Here is a 20,142-nt window from a genome sequence, read left to right on the forward strand (position 1 = left end):
ACAGACGCGACTCTTATGCAAATCTAATTTCGACGCAATGTGTGGAAATATGTAAGATAACAGTGCATAATAAATATTGAATAATCATCCTGGAATCAACAAAGCTCTATAATTTTAAGAATTATGTAGATGTAATTTGTAAATAATGTTTCCAACAAACCACACGAAAAAAATAAGGAACAAAAACGTGGATAAATCGTATAAAGAAATTTTGTGCGAATTTTAGTCTAAGGTAGAATTATTTCCAAAAACTTTTATTGCGTTTTGATAAGAATTCAAAATCTTGTATCTTGTACTAAATGACCTCTTCGTAGCTTCTTTTGTTGGCCTAGGTGCAGAAGAAGCGATAATCTAATCTTGTGGTAGGTGTGGTGAAGAATGACCAGCTAGGTGTCTCTTTTGTAAAAAGTTTTCGATATTTATTGCTGAATAGGACGCTGCCAGTCAGAGGCATGACTGACAGCGGACAGGCTGAAGGCTAAAACACCGACTCAACTTGCTCAACCTAAATCCACTTTAGTTGCTGTGTGCAGCGTCAGTGTGATAGGAGTTGGTGGCTCGGCGGAGTGGTCGTGGTGTGCAAGTTCTACGTGTACAAGAGGTTCACGGACAGTCAAAGTTACAAATATTGCATAAATTAGCCAAGTTCTGAATAAATAAATGGCTCCGAAAGAGAGTGAAAATGGTGTGAAAGGTTTTCAAATGCGGCAACAAGTCCACAGAACTAAATGGGAAACTTTTCAATACGCAATCTATAATCCTTCAACTAAAGAGTTTCTCGGAAGAACGGGGAAAAACTGGGGTAACTTGGCTTGCATCACTTTTTTGCTTTATCGTGCCGTGCGCCTCTTTGAATTTTTCAAATTCACGTGAACACTTCGTCGCCGAGTTCGTAAACATATTCCAAATTAATATGTTTACTACTGAGGTAGTGTGTACATTAGGTGAGATATTAGAACAATGGGATTGGTACCTGCGTGATACGATCTAATTTTTGTCTAAAACGCCGCAGGTAAGGCGCCAAAAAATCAAACGCTAAAGTGTTACATTTTCTTCCTCGGAATCGGGATTTTCCCGTAAATAATTACTCATTATTCAAAAAAAATTATCAGACATCACGCGTCTGAAACATGCATTACTCACATTGTTAATTTTTTAAAATTCCTTACAAAAAACCAGCAAATCGCTTGGCCATTTTTTTATAAAATAATATAATTTATTGTGCAAATGTAGTACTTTTAATTTTTTGAGTTATTGCTCCGAAAAAACAGCTTGCAATTATCGAAGTAATGATAGTAGTTTTACTGCTGGATTATTACCCCAAATATTATTTATTATATCTATTATTTGTTGCAAACCCGTTAAATTCAGAATGAAAACATCGTTTTAATTGGTAGAATTTTTTTCAACATGTTTTTTCATTTTTTAAAAGTGGATTCTTTATATCAGTAAAAATTGATCAAATTTGTCAAATGCAAACAGTTTTAATTTACAGTTTTTTTGTATTTGCTTTAGTCTTTTAACTATTTTTGTCTATTTTTTTAATCACTAATTTACTTGGAACTCAAATATTACATAATTTAAGACTACCACTCCTTGGCGACAGGTTTTCAATGAATAAATAAAGAAGCGAACATCAAATTGATTCATTTTGAATTAAATTACGGTTGAATTTGACGTTACGTTTTGAATAAATTATAAATAATTACATAATATGTAAGCATTTATGTGCGAATCGCTGCTACTGTATAGGTATATCTCTAACAGATGTTCGCTGTAAATTCGAGAATAACGTACGGAGAACAAAGTAGAGTGCAATGAATGAATAATACAAAAATCTGAAAATTTATTCCAATCAAATGAAAACTTGGTTTTAGTTTTCTCTTCATTTATTCTTCAAAAAAAAATTGATGTTACAGTGCACCAAAAATACAAAGTCGAGTTTCTCTGAATAAAAATGCCAGAATACACAGTACAGTAAAAGGTGGAAATTTTAATATAGGTTTTGTTACGTTTCTACAAAAATGTCCATTGTGAAGAGGTGTCCGTTATTTGGAGGTGTCCTTTAAGGGAGGTTTCACTGTATTAAAAAGTTTTATACTCTAAAATTTATCCAGATGTTATAATATTTCTTCCTGTGAGTTATCACTACATGAGTCACATTTGTCGCACTTTTTGGCGAATTCTGCCTCACTTCTGTTTTATGTTATCAACTTATACTTCGAATATGCCGATGATTCATTTGCTGCATCTCATTTGTGTAAATACGTACAATAAGAGATTGTATCTTATTCCTTGTAACCATCAGTAATCTTTTTTCTCACATTCTCATGTTATGATAAAATTAAAAAAATAAAGAACGTAATTTTTATCATCCATATTGACTTAGGAAGAAGGAACCAAACTTTTAGAGTGATAAAGTGAAATTAATATATTTCTAAACAAAACCGCTAAAAACAGGAAATTCTCAGAAAGGTATTAATTGGAAAATAATTTAATTTAATTTTTTTATTAACACGTTAAGCACAAAAGAAGTTATTACCAAGACAACAATAAAATAATATTTCTATTATCGTTGGTTAAACTTCAACTTCCAAGCCAATAATTTATTAAGAAACTGCGGAAATGTTAATAATGTGTAATAATACAACATCCAAATCATCAATTTGAATGTCGAATTTTGCCACAAAAAGGACATCCCAATCAAGAATAATTTAAAATGAATTAGTTTCTATTTTTTAACCACGCGGAAATTTGTAATTAACAGTTGCGGTAACACAATCGGGTTTAATTTATTCAATTTCATTTTGCAGGAAAGCAACAGTTCTTCAAAATATCACTAATATTATCTACAAAAAAGTTTATACAGAAATACTGAAAATACAGCAAAATGATTTTGCTGAACACTGAGCGCTTGAGTTTTTTTAAGCTATGATCATTATTAAGGAGTGTGGTGCGGTAGTCCTAGACAATCGATAAAATCAAAGGGTAGCTGCAAATTAAGTTGTTAAAATATTGTTTAAGTGAAAATTACTTTCACTTGTTCGTTACATTCCTTGCCTATGCAAAGGATTAATTTTTTGGCGCAAAAAAGTCACAAAGGCGTGACGAAAATTAACGGTATATTGTCAAAAAATCAACTAATTACCTTGTTTGTCCTATTATTAATGACCAATAACTTAAGTAACGCAATTATTATGTAATAGAAATGGGGTGATACAATCGGTACAAGTAAACCGTGTTTATCGTAAAAAATAGAAACTAATTTGAGTGTTTTTCAATGGAAAACTACGAGTATTCGTTAATCGATCACCTATCACTATGCATCTGTTATTTTTGTTTTAAAGCCCATCCTTAATTCTTTAAGCAAACAATTGTCTTATTGATTTTGTTTAGTTGCATGATCACTTTCGCTTGATGCATGGGCTATTGTTATTACCTTGTTTTCACTTTTCATGTATGTTTTTCCTAAGTGTTTGTACACAATTATTCCCCGGCGATCTCGTTATGATTTCGAAATATTTTTTGTTTGATCACACTCTGGGGTAAAAATGCAGAACAGCGATAATATTGGTCGTTAAAAGATTCGATTGGATCCGTAAAACGTGAAAAGGTTTACACACCAGCGGGAAAGTTCCGAATGAAACTAGTGCAAACCGAATTATTAATACCTGCTTACGTAGAATCCCGTATTTTTAGCTGGGGGTAAAATGTACCTAAAAGGTCTTGCTGTCTCTCCACCTAATTTAATTGTGTTTGTTGTCAACACATTATTACACCCTGCTGTTTAGCGATGAATGCAAGCATTTTATTGCAACCCTCTCGAAGAGATCGATAAACTGACTTGTCACATTTTAATAACGCTGTTGTTGCTGATAACGAAATAGGACGTGGCACACATTTGTGATAAAGACCCGGCTTTTTCTATTACAGAGGCGGTATTTCTAAATGAATACGAGAAATTCGTAATTATTTGCGCGTCACCGAAATATTCGAGCTTTATTATTTATGTTATTTATAGAAGTGGGTCGTATTTGCCATATGTTGATAGCAGGATTTCAATGTTACATGGCAAAGGCAATATGTTTCGTCAATTTTTATCTCAGCGGCGGTCTACATCACCAAATAAACTATTAATAGCAGAAACACTTCGGAAGGCAGATTGGCTATTTTAAGGCTCGATTCATATCCGTATGCAATCCCATTGGAATTTTTCCGAAAACTTGCGCCTGTCGATTTGTGAATTCGAAAATATCGTCTTATTTTTACATTTGGAGACGTAAAAATACGCGAGACCGGAAATAGCTTGGCACAATAATAAGGGTAAATGGGTTTGTTTGTTTCAGGCCAACTCTTGATCTTCTATTTTATATTTTACGTGGTACTGGCTGCACTATTTGCAATTTGCATGCAAGGCCTATTGGCCACTCTCGACGACAAAGAGCCCAAATGGCAGTTAGAGCGCAGTCTGATTGGCACTAACCCAGGTTTAGGGTTCAGGCCGATATCTGAGCGGACGGAGGAAGGTTCCTTGATATGGTACGACCAGAAGAACGAAACCACTATCAAAAAGTGGGTGAACCTCATCGATAAATTTCTACAACGTAATTTGAACCCACAATTCGTCACAACCCTAAAAAGGTGATTTTGTAGCGTATTTGAAGGAACAGAACGGCAAGAACTTCGAAAGATGCGACTTTGATAAACCTGCCAATGATTCTAAAGTGTGTGAAGTGAACCTGGACAAATTTGGCGATTGTTCGAAGGACAATTCGTACGGGTTCAACAGTTCCTCACCTTGTATTTTCCTAAAGTTGAATAAAGTCAGTCCGACTGTGAAATTTTCAAACCTTCATTGTTATTTTTTTAGATATTTGGCTGGGTACCGGAGTACTACACGAATGCCACCGAGGAAATGCGAAAGTATGACCCGGACTTTGCCAAATTCGTGGCAACCGTTAGTAGAAAAATTACCCAATTTTTTGCCCAATAACTATTTTTTTTTTCAGAATGGGGCTGATCACCAGGTTTGGGTCAGCTGTCAGGGCGAGAAACCCGTGGACAAGGAGAATGTGGGAGGGTTCAGGTACTTCCCAAGCCAGGGTTTCCCCTCGTATTACTTCCCCTATAAAAATGTGGACAACTACTTGAGTCCTTTGGTCGCAGTTCAAGTTTTAAACACTGCCCGTAAGCAAGCACTTCATGTTACGAATAAAATTGATCGTTTTATTTCAGCCAACGTTATCATCAGTATAGAGTGTCGAGCTTGGGCCCAAAACATCAAGTACAGTAGCAGCAATTTGCAACGAGAGGGATCGGTCCGTTTTGAGATTTTGCGAGATTAGTTTGGAACGATACTTTGGCGTAGTACTTATTATGTTGTTTCGGTTATTTTGTTTACGTTGATAAAATTAATTGATTATGCTTATAACTGTTGATCAATGTTTTCGTTTTTGTGTTACACTGTACTTATCTTTAAGTTATTTAATAACGATGTGTACGCTTTAGAACAATTCGCTTTAACTAAGGATAATATCTCTAGCCAGTGCCTCGTGCCTTGTGGAAAATCAATCTATTTTTAAAACTAGGTAGTTCCCCTCTTAAGTACAAAACGTGAGAGTTTGTTAGTGAATCTTATTTTTGTAGCCACAGCGATATTACGATCGAATCTTTGTTTATTTTCTTATTGTGATGTTTCGTGCTCATTACAGCGGTCTGTAGTTAATTTTTTCGTAATCTTTTAGTTTGTAAGTGTGGAGTTGCATTTGGAAATACGTTGTAGCAGTTGAGGTTTTTATGTACAAAAGTTTTGCCATACATGCAGACGTTTATTGTAGTTAAAAACGCATAAATAAAATTAAATTTTGAATCTCAAGCAGCAAGAAATAAAAGAAAAGAATTACAAGAGTGTTTCTCTTAAACCCAACCCCTCCCACTTTTTTTTTGAATGATATCGTAATTCTGGGGATTAAGTCCTTCAGAGTCATAATTCCCAGTCAAAATGTCTTCAGACGTGTCCCAAGACGAGTACGAGTACGTGCAGTACAATACCGAGTTCTATGAAGAGGAGGAGGGCCCCCCTCTGGTAAACATAACCACAACATGGCACACCTAACCAGTCTTTGCAGATCAAAAAAAGGTCGCGTTTAATTTGTGCAGTCGTCCAAAACAATGTGGACCTCCTTCGAGATTTGCTGGACTCTCCTAAGTGGTACACTGTGGAGGACAGCATGGGGTACAACTTGCTACAAATTGCAGTTTTGCAAGAGAGGTAGTAGCTGCACCTGTAACTGATTGTTTAAACGTCTTTTTCAGACGGGAAGTGTTTGACTACATGTTATCAATTCCTGACTTCCCCTTCGGTGCCTTAAATCGTGATGGAGAGACGGCTCTAGACGTTGCGGTTACATGTTTTGTGAGTAACGATATTTGGATTGACGGATACTTCGCCCGTGAGTTAATTAAAAAGGGGGTTTTCACAACACGGCACGAATTCTTATTACAAAACGCTATTGAACGATCTCTTACTGAAGTTGCGAAGGCGTTAATCGAGAAAGGAGTTGATGTTAACAAAGTTTTCGATGAGGAATGGGGGCACACACTTTTGCAAACTGCCGTTGGGGAAAATAATGCTGAGCTAACTGCAATGTTATTAATATTTGGTGCCGACCCGTTCGTCTTGTATTCTACAGGGTACACCGTTTTCGAAAGAAGTAGTCCAGAATTACAAGAAATCTTATTTTACTACATATACGATCAATATTCAGATGCAGAAATCCACTTGGAAGAGTTGTTATCGCTTGCCACGACGAATCCGTTTTTATTTAACGAAATTTTCAAAAATTCAATTGATATCACCATTAATAATTGTAATCCTTGTACTTGTTTTGAAATCTTGGCCCTTATGGACATCGAATCTTTGAAATTAACTGTGTCAAAGTGTGAGCATTACTTGAAACAAATGTTTTCGGTGCCGTTTCGGAGAAAAACACAAGTACGTAATAGCCAATGGCCTTTAGAAACTTCATTTTTCTTACTTGAGACTGACTTGAAAGACGAAATCGTCAATGTTATTAACTCATTAGATAGTTCCTCACTTTTACAAAATATGATTAGAGATGAAAAAAACGAATCTGAAATTAGCGAAGTTCTTTGTTTTTTGTTGAGCTACGGCCTCGAGATTGTTGCATACGACCTTCATTTGATTTACTCCAAGTTTGGGTATTGCAATTTATACAAAATTCTTCTACACATGGATATTTCAGGGAAATGTGATGATTTTAACAATGTGAAAATTATGCCGTTATTTGTTTATGATGTGACCATTGAAAATTGTCTAGGTTTTTTGGAATCAAGCGAACCCTCCCATTTACTTGAACTTTCTTCGTATTTTTGTCACCAGAACTTGACTGAAAAATGTGAACGTGCAATTGCTGATGGACACTTAGAAAAACGAACGTTCCAGCAAATACCTCTACTGGTTGAGTTGGCGAGAAATACGTTTCGAAAGTTTTTTATCGAAAAATTTCAAATCAAAACGTCTCGGAGGTTCTATTCGCTTTTGAACTGCTTACCCATAAGTGCTACTCATAGGAAGATTATTAGTTATGAAACACCACTGTATTGTTAAACTATTTTTGTATGTTGATATTGCCGAATAAATTATTTACTTGTAAAAAGTTGATTTTTAACTAGTGAACTGAGGATGGGGATGTGGGAGTGGCGCAAATGAAACAAATTGTACTAGTACATAAAATATAATTGATTTATTTATATCTGTATTTATATTTTTTATACCTATAATATATTAATATATCTCTGTCGACTGTGCAGGAAGTAGCACATATACAAACCCAATTTTAGCCAACTTTAAACAATAAAAGATTAGATTGTAATATACTTAATAGATTAACATTAGAGTTATATAATTTCATTAACCTATATGCTGTATTATATAAGTATATATATTTAAAATTTTATAGGTACAGACTTTCCAGCCACTTGAAAATTCATTTAGTTAATCCTGCTTCATAAATACATACAATATGTGTACGGGTTTGCTTTACTATACACATGACTGGAATAACAACACATATATCAAACTACAGGTCATCTGCGGCGGTGACCGCCGTTAGACATCACATCGTTAATTAATTGGATAGCACCACGCCAAGTACGGAAACACGTATAAAAATACCAAAACTTGCGCTTTGGTCCTCTAATTATAATAAGCCCTGTTTAATAATACTTTATATTCCACTTTTCGTCGCCAAACGGCAGGGTAGTATCGCTTAGTTTAAGTTTGTTTGTTTGGAGTGAGCAAAGCGACCACACATCAATTGCACTTAGAGAAACGACATAATCCATATCGAAATGATAATTCCTATGATTGTTACCACGATGGCAACGACAAGGGGCGTATTTAGGAGTGTCTTTAAGCGGTGCAGAATTGACGTCAGTGCAGTCCGGTGGTTTCGGTGGGAGTGAGTCGGTGAGCTGGGATTTGTCGAGATTTTTGATACTACAGTCGGTTCGGCAATCAGTGTCGAAAAGTGCAAGAGAGGCGAAGAGGGGCCCACCAGCTCGCCGCTGGCCGTCAGTCTAATCGGACATACACGAGCGCTGTATTCCACACCTGATTCTAAATTCTCGATAGAACACTTCGACTCAGCGCCTCTGTATGTCTGGAACAAACAAGCGCATTTAATTGCAGGATATTTAACAATTTTTAGCAATGGACACTTGCCAGAGGTGCCTCGTAAGTCTGGGGACATAAAGGTTTTAGCGAAAACTGTGTTGTAAATATACAATTGAGGGGAATATAAATAACACTATACAAAACTGTAAAAAATCACTGTAAACTGATCCAGAAAATAAAAAATTGCCTCAGGTGAGAAGAGCTCCAAATTCATAAAGAGAATAAAAAGAAAGCAATTTAATGCAATTGATTATCAATTCAGGCATTCCACGGTAATTGTCAACTTTCACATAAATTTTAATCTGATTATTTTTTTGAAAAATGTTTTAATATCGCTCCAAAATATCAATTTCATTGAAAAAAATCAAATCATTATATATTTTAGCTTTCGAGTTAAGTAAAAAGATTAGTTGGGAACGGGTTGTGTTCACAGAACATAATAATTAATGATGTAAAATAAAGAGCTTTCGATGTTATGTTATGAAACACAACCCAAAAATTATTTTTCCAAAGCTTACGACAAAATACTGACCGTTATTAAACGTACTTTTCCAATTCAATTTAACAAGAACGATGTTCTCTTTTTGATAATTGTTAGTTATTTCTCTTACTGAAGATAATTTTTTGTGTCCCATCGGTAATCTCATTACTGTTCATATATTTTACCTTTTAAATAGATCGAGCACCTCTAACATAATATTTTTGTTTTTTTGAATGGCTGAATTACCTTTCTGGCCCAAAAATGTGCTAAAAGGCTGAAAAATCTTTTTTTTGACCTAACTCACTATTTTCTCTAACCCTCCTCCAGGTTTAACAAAATCTTGTGGAAAAAAGATTGGGTTTCAATGTAATTTTTTTTGAAAATCTTGTAAAATAATTGTTTATCTGACTGAAAAATACGCGTGAACGTTTGCCAAAAGCAATACTAGCACCTTTGATTCAACTTTAGCGTACTATTTTCGCAGAATCCGGTGATTTTTTGGGTAATTTTGGACAAAAATTTGTTCAGTAATTGCATTTTTTGATGAAAAACTTGCTAATATAACACAAAAATGGTAAAATCTATTATATTCGACTTAATTTATTGATTTTTCACCACGGTTTAGCAAAATTTCGAGAAAAAATTCCGTCTTCATCTCAATATAAATATGCTTAGAACTCGAAAAATGCAATATTATTGTGTCATTTTGAGATCCAATTTTGAGATTTTTGGTTCGTTTAAGGCGAAATTTTACGAAACAGCTACGTTTCTGACTGAAAACACCCCAAAAAAGCAAGATAATTTAACCCGTTTCTAAAAAACTAGATCAATTTTGCGAAAAAACTAGGTTTTAACTAGTTCTAAGATTTTTTTTTAAGAAAAATTCCTTAAAGAATCGTTTGTTTAACTGAAAAATATATGTGATCATAGCAGAACTAATATTTTCGATACTAATCGTCGATGTTTCTATTTGTTTATATCGAAATTTCACAAAATAATTGCGTTTTTGGACAATAACACCGATTCAGTTTTGTAATTTTTGAAACCTTCGCGAAAACTGAGTTTATATTGCTCAAAGTGTGTTTAAGTGTCCGAAAGAGACAAAAATAATACCCAATTCAATGATTTTTTTTGGGAAGTTTGGACAAAATTTTGTTAAATAATTGCGTTTTTAGATGCAAAACTTTTATATGTAACACGAAAATGGTATAGCCTATTATATTCGATTCAATTTGTTGATTTTCCACTATGGTTTAGTAACATTTCGTAAAAACTACGTCTTCAGCTCAATAAATTTTGAGTTTTTTCGATTAACTTTAGGCGAAATTTGACTACGCAACTATGTTTCTGACTGAAAACACTTTAAAAGAGCAAAGTAAAATAATGGAACTTTCGATCGTTTTTGAAAAACAAAGACAACGCCTGAAAAAAAAGTTTTATTTTTCGTCCTATTTTAACGAAATTCTCTAAAATTATCGCATTTGTAGTTTATCAACGTGCTAAAACCCTCACAAACAAAAAAAATCGTTGACTTGGCTTAGTAACTTTTTTTTTTTAATTTTATTAACAAAATTTGCTCAAATGCTCAAAAATAATACGATTTTCGACACAATTCGGCGTATTTTGGTTAAATTTGGCGAAATAATGGCTTGCCTGACTGAACAAACTACTAAAACACAAAACAGGAGAATGTTAATCTGAATATTTTTTTACGTAATTTTATGACTTCTAACGAAATTTCGTAAAAAAATTATTTAAAAATAATACTAACAACTAATAAGAATCCAAAATTCAAGCAACTTTTGTTTGTTAGTGCTATTTTTCTATGACAACACAAAATTTCTGCTATTGCTACCATTTATTTAATCATCAAAATTTTAATTAACTTGACGATTTCCGTTTAGTTTTTTTATTTATTGTAAGAGAGTGAGAAATCGTTACCTCTTTGAAAAACTGGTCCTTGACTCTGGCCACCTGAACTTGGAAGATGACCGGATCCACGAACTGATTTTTGGAGGGCATCCATTCGATCACGCAGCTCGTTTGATCGACTTCGATCAATTTGGGTTGTTTGACGACTGCAGGCGGTGCTATACTGGTCGTAAATTCATAAATATCGGAAAAATCCCCTACACCAGCATCGTTCGATGCGCAGATCCTAAACCTATATGTTGTTAGTTCATGCAATTTATTAACTTTGTATGTCAGAGCTGTTCCTTTATAGACGCATTGGAAATCGTGCGTGCGTCCGTTTTCCATTTCGATCAGATAGTGAGTGTAGTCGACGTTTTTGCCGTCGCCCCATTTCAGTTTGAGATAGTTGTGTCCAATGCCGATGCATTCAAGTCTAGGAGCTGCTGGCGGCAGTTTCAGTGTCGATACTTTAAGCGTGGAGGAAAGAGAGCCAGTGCCGATTGCATTTACGGCTTGGATTTTGATTTTGTAGGTTGTCTCTGGTTGGAGATTGTCGATTTGATACTCTCTCACGGGACCGTCAGTAACGATGAGCTTATCACCGAATTCGATATTGTAGTGGGTGATTTCCGAACCGTTATTGGAGGGCTCGTTCCAGTTGAGCGTTATTGACGTGGGGGTGGAGTCGCTGCGGAGGGTCGTTACGCTGGAAGGGGGCGCTGCGGGGGTGACGGTCGCCGCCACGGGGGAGTACAGACTGCACCCTGATAAACACACGATTATTTCAATGACAGAATAACAGACTTTGCATCTAAACATAAGTGTTTATTTCATATTAAATTCTACGATAGTAACGAAAAAATTTGAGTCATAACGCTTTAACCGATGGCATAACTTTATTGCTGACGTGTAGATTAATTTTTTTACTGAAACTGTTAATTTTTCCTAAAAATTTGAGACTAACATTACAAACGAATACACTTTGTATGCGATTTCAGTCACTGATGATTTTAAAGTGGCATATGAGTAATAAAAAGTGAAGAACAAAGGATAGTAATAAACTGCTAGGTAAAACAATAAATGCTAGGTAGAAATGCTTGATATTAAAATATAATTTGTTAGGTAATAGTAATAATAATGCTAAGTATTAAATTACGATTTGCTACGTAAAATTGTAAATGCTAGGTAAAATATCACTGATTTAAAAATAAAAAAATTGACTTTCGATGTAAATTTAACAGTTTATTTCGTATACTGTTGGAGTGTAAACTTCAAATCTGACGAACAAAATTGGCCATCAACTCGAGTTTCCACTTTAGAGCTTATGAAAAGTGCGGCAATTACTAATATGACTTACCTATATCTTATATAAAAAAATAGAGCTGGTAGGAAAAATCTGTTGGCAATTTTGAAATCAATCACTTAACAGCAAAAAAATGTTAGGCAACAGAGAAATAAACCACCAAAAAGGTCATGTGTATTTTTCTAAATAAATGCTAATGCTATTTCGAAAACTAGAGCTGATAGAAAAACTTAACGTACTAAATTTATAATAACTGTACTAGAGCTATTTTTTGTACTTTGCATCAAAATCGTTTAAAGATCGTTGAGTTGGATAAAAAATGTGTTATTTGTGCATTTTCGAGTTTGAAACACCTTTGGCGAAATTTTCTTAAAACAGAACGGAAGGCCACTAAATTAGCTAAAAATATATTTCTCCTTTTTCAAGCGTTTTATAATGAAGTGTTCAACGGGAAATTTTCAGAAACGCAATTATTTTGCCAAATTTAATCAAAAGTATGCCGAAAAATAGCAAAATACTGTTGCTTTCTTGTGCCGCTTAAACGAGATTTTGTTAAAATAGAATGAAAAGTTACTAATCTATGAGTTAAAATTTTTATAATTTGTGCCTTTTTCAACACGACTATTTTAAGGAATTTCATGCAAAGAAAACCTAGAAGTGTATAAGTTTTTGTGCGGAACAGGAATAGAGTTTTTTCATTTTAGTATTTCACAAAAAAATAACCGAAAATTATTAAATGTATTCAAAAATTAAACAATTTTTCATTTCAATTTTCGCGAATGTCTGACAAATCACAGAATTGGATTGATGACTACATGGCGTTTAGCCGTTTAATATTCTGAAAGTTTTTTCTATCCGAAAATACAATGTTTTTTGCAAAATTTCCTAAAAATAGATGGAAAAATCACCTAAATTGTTAGTTCTATCTTTAAAGGCAATAATGCAATTCAAATTATTTTCCAAAATTTCCTGAAACAATATAAAAAAATTCGTTGAAATAGATTTAAAATTCAGTAGTACGCTTTCTTCGCTTAAAAAACTTGCATTTGGAGTAACATTTCAGATAACACTTATGTCAAAAATATTTTTTTGACCACTGACAGCCGGGTATGACGCGGCTATTTACTGTTTTCACATACGGTTAATAATTTTTACCAATCGTTTATGCTTTTTTACCTGGCATTTACGATTTTTTTAACCTAGCCATTATTATTTTCACCTAGAGTTTACGATTTATACTTAAGAAGTTAACCGTTTAATTTTTCCTAAAAACAAATACAACTAGTATTTAAAAACATGATAGTTAAAAAATATCTGTTCATATTTCAGGGAATAATGTTTGAATCTATTATCTATTTGTTTATATTTTAGTTACTTAACTTAAAACATTTCGTATTAGAAATTTTTTTTGTCCCTTAAACAATTTCTCGAAATTATCTCAAAATATTGTATAATTCTAAGTTTTTCATGAGTAGGTCGAGAAAATAACAATACGCCTAGTAAACACTGATGAGTAAATAATTGTACGTCGATTTTATCTATTTATTACATATTTCAGCAAAAATTCCAAATTTGGTACTGTTTTCAAAACAAATAAGGCTTAATTCTGCGATGAAAATTTATTTTCCTACTTGTTTCAAACTGTGACTTTAAAAACAACGTCTTATTGAATTGTGACATTTTATCAAGTTTACAAGTTAGAGATAACATCGTCTGTTAGGAGACTTGATATTTACGTCAATAATTTCCACTGTTTACGACAAAGTTATCAGTGGGGAATTACTCGTCCCTGGCAAAGTTTACGTTACTTACCGGCAGAGTTGCATGCTTGCACCCGGAAGTAGTACGTCGTGAAGGGGCTGAGTCCCTTGACGTCATGGTAATTTTCGGCTCCTTGATAAACTAAATGGAAGTCATTATTACTTGTGCTAATTTCTAATCTATAGTCTAGAATGGGCGCTCCGTTAGACGGCGGCTCTCGCCATTCGACGAATATATGGAATGGTGATTTGCAATTGGTCGCGAGCGTCTCAATGACATCTGGCGGAGCTGCTCCGCTGGTAACTTTCAAAGGATCCGACCACAGTCCGGGCCCTATCCTGTTGACGGCTCTCACAAAGAACTCGTACTCACAGCCCGGAGTGAGATTCGCAGCCGTGCATTCGGTCTCTTTGCTTTTGTGAACTAGATTTCGCGTGTGGTCGGGCGGGCCCGCCATCTCCACCTCGTACTCCAGCACCGGCGCCCCGCCGTTGTAGTCGGGCTCGCACCACCTGATGGTGATGCTGCTCGACTTGGGCTTGCCGTGCAGACGGGGGGCGGCGCACTGGCCGGGGGCGATGGCGTCCGTCGTCACAGTGCAAGGGTTTGAGTAGTTGCTACGGCCGCCGGCACTGATGCAGCTCGCGCGCAACTGGTAGGTGGTGCCGGGGGTTAGTTTATCACAGACTGCTTCCGTTTCCGTTCCGGTGTAGACGACCTCGTAGCCGCTGCCGGAGTTCACCTGGAACGGTGGAAATTAGCTTGGCGGAAATAATTTTCCAAAAAAAAAACATATTTAACAAAAGTTTACTTAGAAAAATGTACCAAAATATACAAAAATATTTTATTCCATCATAAAAGGTGCTTATCATTTTTGCATTTATAAAAGCTTTTTGGAAGATCTTTTATTTCTTAGTACGAATAACTAATGAATGACTAAACCCCATACAAGATAGTATAGAACCTTGTACGACAGAGTGGGTGATTGCCCAATTAAATAAGATTTGCGTTCAATATTGAGATAAAATGCTGCTTTTTGGATAAAAGTTTGTTCCGTTTGAGAATAAATTTGTATTCAGTTCTTAACAAGCCTTCGGAAAAGTGTTTTCTAAAACATATATTGTTTCGTAAAGTAACTATTCATCTAATGATTTTGCAATTCGGCTCACTTATGTGATAATCTAACATAGCAGGCAGCACATAAAAAATATTTTGAAAAAATGTCTCTGAATATGTTAGTTACGAGATGGTGCATTGATATTTTCAGCATGGAAGGAGCTACGTTAATTAAATAAAATTTGATGGTGTTAGTTAGATTGTTTTACCAAACTGTAAATAAATTAACAAAAATTAAATCAATAGACCTTATACCTCGTACGTATTCAAATTAATTTTTTAATACAATGCTCTTGCATCAGCATTTGTTGAATATGCAAAAGAACACGTTTTCTACCACCGCCGAGGGTTTAAAAAAATATACAGAAAGTCTATTAAGTACCTGTAATATCCAAAAATCGTACAGAATTCAAGGTTTGCTATTAAATACCTTGTATTTTTCTCTATGTCTGTGATTTTTTATTCAGAATTTTTCTACAATTCGTTATTAATTAGTGAATTAATCAATTAATATTAAGTTGTTGCAAAAATTTCTTGTGTCATCTGAGAACAAGCGATGCTTATATTAAGTAAAAAAATCAAATAAATCAAATTTCGATTAATTAATATTTTCACATGTTAAATTTATTGATATTAATATTTTTCATTAATTAATTTGGATCTCGATTAAGTGAACACAGAACATTTCTTGTAGTTCACTTTGCTCAATGTTTTGGTTTGCGTTTTTGCTATTTTTCTGACTATTCGATTTAGAGTTTTTGTACATTATTTGTTTCATTAGTGTGGTGACTGTTGAGAAGAAATTTGGCGATTAGTGTTAATATCTTTTATTCCATTTTTCTAGATTTTAAATAACACCCATTCGAGAGAGATCTTCCACTGAGTGTTTTTATAAGAAAAATAAAAAAACAGTTAACATTATGTAACACAAAATTAATAAAGATGTAAGCTTTTGCTCGATAAAAGAGAAAGTATGTACATACGAAGATTTACATAAATTCAAATATGATAAAACCAAAAAACTTAACTGAACCCGAAGCTGTTCTAGCGTTCGAAAAAATTTAATTTGTCTGTCGTAAGTTTTTAAAAAAGTTAAATAACCTAGTGACTAAATGTTACAAATTTCTGTTTTCTTTGTATTACTTACGCAATAAACACGCTGATTTTATTTAGATCATATAATCGAGCTTATACTGTATAAGCAAAGCTAGAAAAGTTCTGAAAGAATTCACACACATAAAGAAAAACATTCCGTCTTTAATAGCAAATTTTTAATTCGGTGCGAGTATAATTTTGGAGAAATAGTGAAAGATACTTTTAGAGGACTCATCCCGCATAAAAAACCGGTTATCTTAATATAATTCCAAAAAAGGATAACAGGTAAAATAAAAAGTATCGAGTCTTTTCTGTTACCATTAAAAATTAAAACTTATAAAATATTTACTTATTAAAAAAATCACATGAAGCAGAAAAAATAATATTTTTTTTCTACAATTGAGCAAAAAATACGTTTACGCACTAATCATAGTTTTGTTCAGAATACTGTTATTTTGCTTTGCACACCGTTGTTTTTCTTTGCACACTGTAATGTCAAAATTTTTGAACGTTAGAATATCTATTAATAATTAATTTGCAGTTTAAAACCCTGCAATTGTTGATATCACGTTCGCAAAGTTGGATTTTTCAGTTTTCGAATGTAACCTAACATTTAAGCTCAAAAAACCCTTGCTTTGAACACTTAATACAAAAATAACTATTTACTATTTAATTATTTTGTACAATGCACAGCGTGATCCCATTTACCGGAAAAAATCGTGCTTTTCAAACCAATGATAAAACTAAATTTCAAAGTTTAATTTAATTTGTGTTGCTGCGTTTATTTAATGTGGATAGTGCAGGTGCAATGTGTTGAAGTCTCATATACCCTTGTATTAAAGTATAAAAAATTCAAAAACCATAAAATCTATAGTATTATTTTTTTGGTAAAAACTTATCAACTGTTATCAAAGTTATTAAATTTTAGATAAAACTATTAGCTCCCGAGATTTTTTTTCGAGAAAAGTCTTTTTTTAAAAATGAGAAAATTGTTCTTAGCTTAGTTTACTGCATAAGTGAGCCAAATTGAAAAAAATATTATTAAATAGCTTATCTACGAGAACGACACATTTTTTTTAAAAGACGTTCTTTAGAACCTTTTGCCGGAAGTTGAAAATAGATTTATTCTCACGTATTCTTATTATAACTTAAATAAACTTTTAATCAAAAATTCAGTCTTTACTTTAATATTTGGATTTAAAACTTTAATAGCCGTTCTATTAAATACTCCGCTCCTGAGAACGACAGGTTGATATTACAAATCAAAGCCCAGTAAGGTTTTTTGGCTCTATCGAATGGCGTTGGTTGCATCTTCGTATTGTTAATTGTTTATTTATAAATTCCAATTTGTATGTAATACTCATATTCGGCACCAAAAACCCGCCCAAATTTGCCTGTCAAACACAAAGCAAGTTAAAATTACCTCGAGGATATACTCGGTGATGTCGGCGCCGCCGGTGTAGTTCGGCGGCTCCCACTTCAGCTTGAACGAGTGTGCGTGGATCCGGCCCTTGACGACGGGCTTGGAGGGCTCCCTGGGGCGATCAGGCAAGGTCTGATACGTCACCTCGTCGGACCACGGCGACTGTCCCCCGTCATTCTCCGCCCTCAGCCGGAACTTATACTCCGTAAAATTACTCAGACCCGTACAAATACAAATCGTCTCCCTTCCGTTGTAAACCGGCCGATAGCTAGTCCTCGAGTCGTTCATCTGAAGCGTAAACTCCTCATCGCTAGGCCTTTTGCTCCACTGCAAGTGGAGGTAATTGATCGAGGCCTCTGCCAGCACCGGAGGCGGCGGTTTCGTCGGCGGGTTGTTACAAGTGTTGTAAGTGACCACTTCCGAGTACCCGCTCTTCCCTATCTCGTTCATCGCCGCCAGCCTGAACCGGTACGGGGTCGCTGGTTGCAACTTGTGTATGGTGTACTGTTTCACTCTCCCGCGGTGGAACTCCACGAAGTCGCCGCCTTTGCCCTCGTCGTACTCCAGGATGTAGCACGTGATGTGCGAGCCGTTGTCGTTGACGCTGTTCCACTTCAGCTGCAGCGAGGTTTTCTGCCGCTGGTGCAGCTTGGGGGGCTGCGGCTGGTCGGGCTCGCACGGCGGCGTGGTGAACTTGACGGGGTCGGTGGCGGCGCCCTGGAGCTCGTCGTAGTGCACCTGGAGACAGACGGAGTACTCCTGGCCCGGTTTTAGGTCCCGGATGCGACAAGACAGCGAAGTACCGCTGTATATTGACTTAAATTTCATTTCTTTGCTCTTATCACTAAGTAATACTTCGTAGCGTAAATCACCGACGTCGATCTCGGGGCCGTCCGTACTCGAAGCTTCCGAGAGTTTCGTGGGCGGCGCCCACAGCAATAAGGCACTTCGGGAACTCAGTTCAGATACCTGCAAATTTTTTTCAATCAAGAGAAATAACGAAAACTGTTTGAAATTAATTTATTTTACAAGTTTTTAATCAAGGGTCCACCAAAGAAAGATCGCCTTCGGTGTTTTATTTATCAGCAAGTAACTTTTTTATTAATAATTCATCAAATGAAAGCAGCTTTTTTAATTTTCTAGACACTGGTATTTTCCAAAAAGCGCTACAGGTTTTGTTTAGATTAGACAACGCCTTATTTTTTCTTCCAAGTTCATTTTTAACTACTAAAAATTTAACCTAAAATATTATAAATAGTGGTGTAATTAGGAACCACTAAACTGCATAGAGTGCTAGAAAAATGTCTAATAAAATTATTCTAACATCAAATAAATTCTATCAATTATCGCGCACTGAAAACTGGTAAAAACAAATCAGTAAATGGTAATTTTTGTCATTTTGAGAAAAATATAGAAAAGTATGAAATAAAAATTTTTCTTCAGAAACAATAATTGGTTTTGTACTACACTGGCTATTAACGTTATTAAGCAATTTTGTTATAACACCGAAAATTTGTGAACAGTTATTTAGTGCAATAATGAGATAAGTAAGTCTATCAATCGTTTTTTCTCTACAAGTCTACAAATTAATATGAAATAAAAAGTAATTTAAAAAATTATAAATTAAATCTGCCATTTCATTTTAAGTGTTTTCCATAAATTTTAAGACAATATTTTTAAAGGAATAGGTTTTATTACAAAAAATGTTACAATAGTGGTTCGTTTTGCTTCTAGGGTTTAAAGGTGTTTTCATTTAAAAATAACAATTAAAAAAATATACCTATATAATGTTTACGTTGCTTTTAAAACATACTGTAAAAATTTCATTAATTTATCATCAATAAGGTCACCTCCGAATAGAGGAAGTTTAAAAAAAAATTAAAACCTTTTAGGGGTTGCTACCTTTAGTGTCCCGTCTAACACGTATACTTATTTACTTTAAAAATGATTTAGAGTTTTATTACGAGTTCCCGAAGTATAACTTATGTGGAAGTGAGGTTTAAAAAAAAAAGAGAGGAAAAACAGTAGTAACATTGGGTAGACCAAACTTTAACGGGTAAAAAATTAAAGAGCTTTTAGTTTGAAAAAACTTGCGTCCATGAGTTAGTCCTAACAAAATTACAGAAATAAATTCTGTGTTGCATTTCCATAATTTGCGTTTTATACTAACTTTTACTTTATTAATTTTTTTATTTTTGTTACAAGCGCTTCCAACATAAAACAGATTTGTAAAATATCAGCCAATTTTGGACTTTTGTCTAATAGATTTATCTGCTTTTAACTTCATTCTTTTTATCAGATGATTTTCTCGAAAATTCAGCAGTAACTTTTTTTAATCAGCTTTTTTAAAT

The 20,142-nt window shown here is 34.4% G+C and overlaps 3 protein-coding genes and 1 long non-coding RNA gene across 10 annotated transcripts in view; 2 read left to right on the forward strand and 2 right to left on the reverse strand.

Moving 5' to 3' along the window:
- Positions 1-458: 458 nt before the first annotated feature.
- nrv1 (nervana 1) lies at positions 459-5,905 on the forward strand. Its single transcript, XM_968589.4, has 6 exons — positions 459-802; positions 4,347-4,604; positions 4,654-4,823; positions 4,871-4,957; positions 5,010-5,187; positions 5,236-5,905. The coding sequence occupies exons 1-6, from the start codon at positions 661-663 to the stop codon at positions 5,343-5,345; spliced, it is 945 nt and encodes a 314-aa protein (XP_973682.1). The 5' UTR covers positions 459-660; the 3' UTR covers positions 5,346-5,905.
- On the reverse strand, positions 5,619-6,473 carry LOC135266391 (uncharacterized). Its single transcript, XR_010334416.1, has 2 exons — positions 6,335-6,473; positions 5,619-6,284 (listed from the first exon to the last, which is right to left on the reverse strand). It is a non-coding gene; the product is annotated as an uncharacterized LOC135266391 (long non-coding RNA).
- Positions 5,948-7,679, forward strand: LOC103314941 (hypothetical protein). Its single transcript, XM_008202292.3, has 3 exons — positions 5,948-6,085; positions 6,129-6,271; positions 6,316-7,679. The coding sequence occupies exons 1-3, from the start codon at positions 6,002-6,004 to the stop codon at positions 7,628-7,630; spliced, it is 1,542 nt and encodes a 513-aa protein (XP_008200514.1). The 5' UTR covers positions 5,948-6,001; the 3' UTR covers positions 7,631-7,679.
- A 59-nt stretch (positions 7,680-7,738) lies between these two features.
- Positions 7,739-20,142, reverse strand: part of mtgo (miles to go) — a 38,235-nt gene continuing 25,831 nt past the window's right edge. For all 7 annotated transcript variants that reach the window (XM_008202286.3, XM_015979859.2, XM_008202289.3 and 4 more), the window contains 4 exons: positions 17,792-18,760; positions 14,209-14,899; positions 11,121-11,857; positions 7,739-8,684 (listed from right to left, as the gene is read on the reverse strand). In XM_008202286.3, coding sequence (XP_008200508.1) covers positions 8,346-8,684; positions 11,121-11,857; positions 14,209-14,899; positions 17,792-18,760 — 2,736 coding nt within the window. In that variant the 3' untranslated portion in view covers positions 7,739-8,345. The remainder of the gene's footprint in view (positions 8,685-11,120; positions 11,858-14,208; positions 14,900-17,791; positions 18,761-20,142) is intronic.

Source organism: Tribolium castaneum, chromosome 5 (genome assembly GCF_031307605.1).
Source record: "Tribolium castaneum strain GA2 chromosome 5, icTriCast1.1, whole genome shotgun sequence".
NCBI lineage: Eukaryota > Metazoa > Arthropoda > Insecta > Coleoptera > Tenebrionidae > Tribolium > Tribolium castaneum.

Coding starts and splice junctions, on each gene's coding strand:
- nrv1 (XM_968589.4), top strand. CDS start 661: ATGGCTCCGAAAGAGAGTGAAAATGGTGTGAAAGGTTTTCAAATGCGG. Junction 803..4,346: donor AAGAACGGGGAAAAACTGGG/GTAACTTGGCTT, acceptor TGTTTGTTTCAG/GCCAACTCTTGATCTTCTAT. Junction 4,605..4,653: donor CATCGATAAATTTCTACAAC/GTAATTTGAACC, acceptor GTGATTTTGTAG/CGTATTTGAAGGAACAGAAC.
- LOC103314941 (XM_008202292.3), top strand. CDS start 6,002: ATGTCTTCAGACGTGTCCCAAGACGAGTACGAGTACGTGCAGTACAAT. Junction 6,086..6,128: donor AGGAGGAGGGCCCCCCTCTG/GTAAACATAACC, acceptor CAGTCTTTGCAG/ATCAAAAAAAGGTCGCGTTT. Junction 6,272..6,315: donor ATTGCAGTTTTGCAAGAGAG/GTAGTAGCTGCA, acceptor CGTCTTTTTCAG/ACGGGAAGTGTTTGACTACA.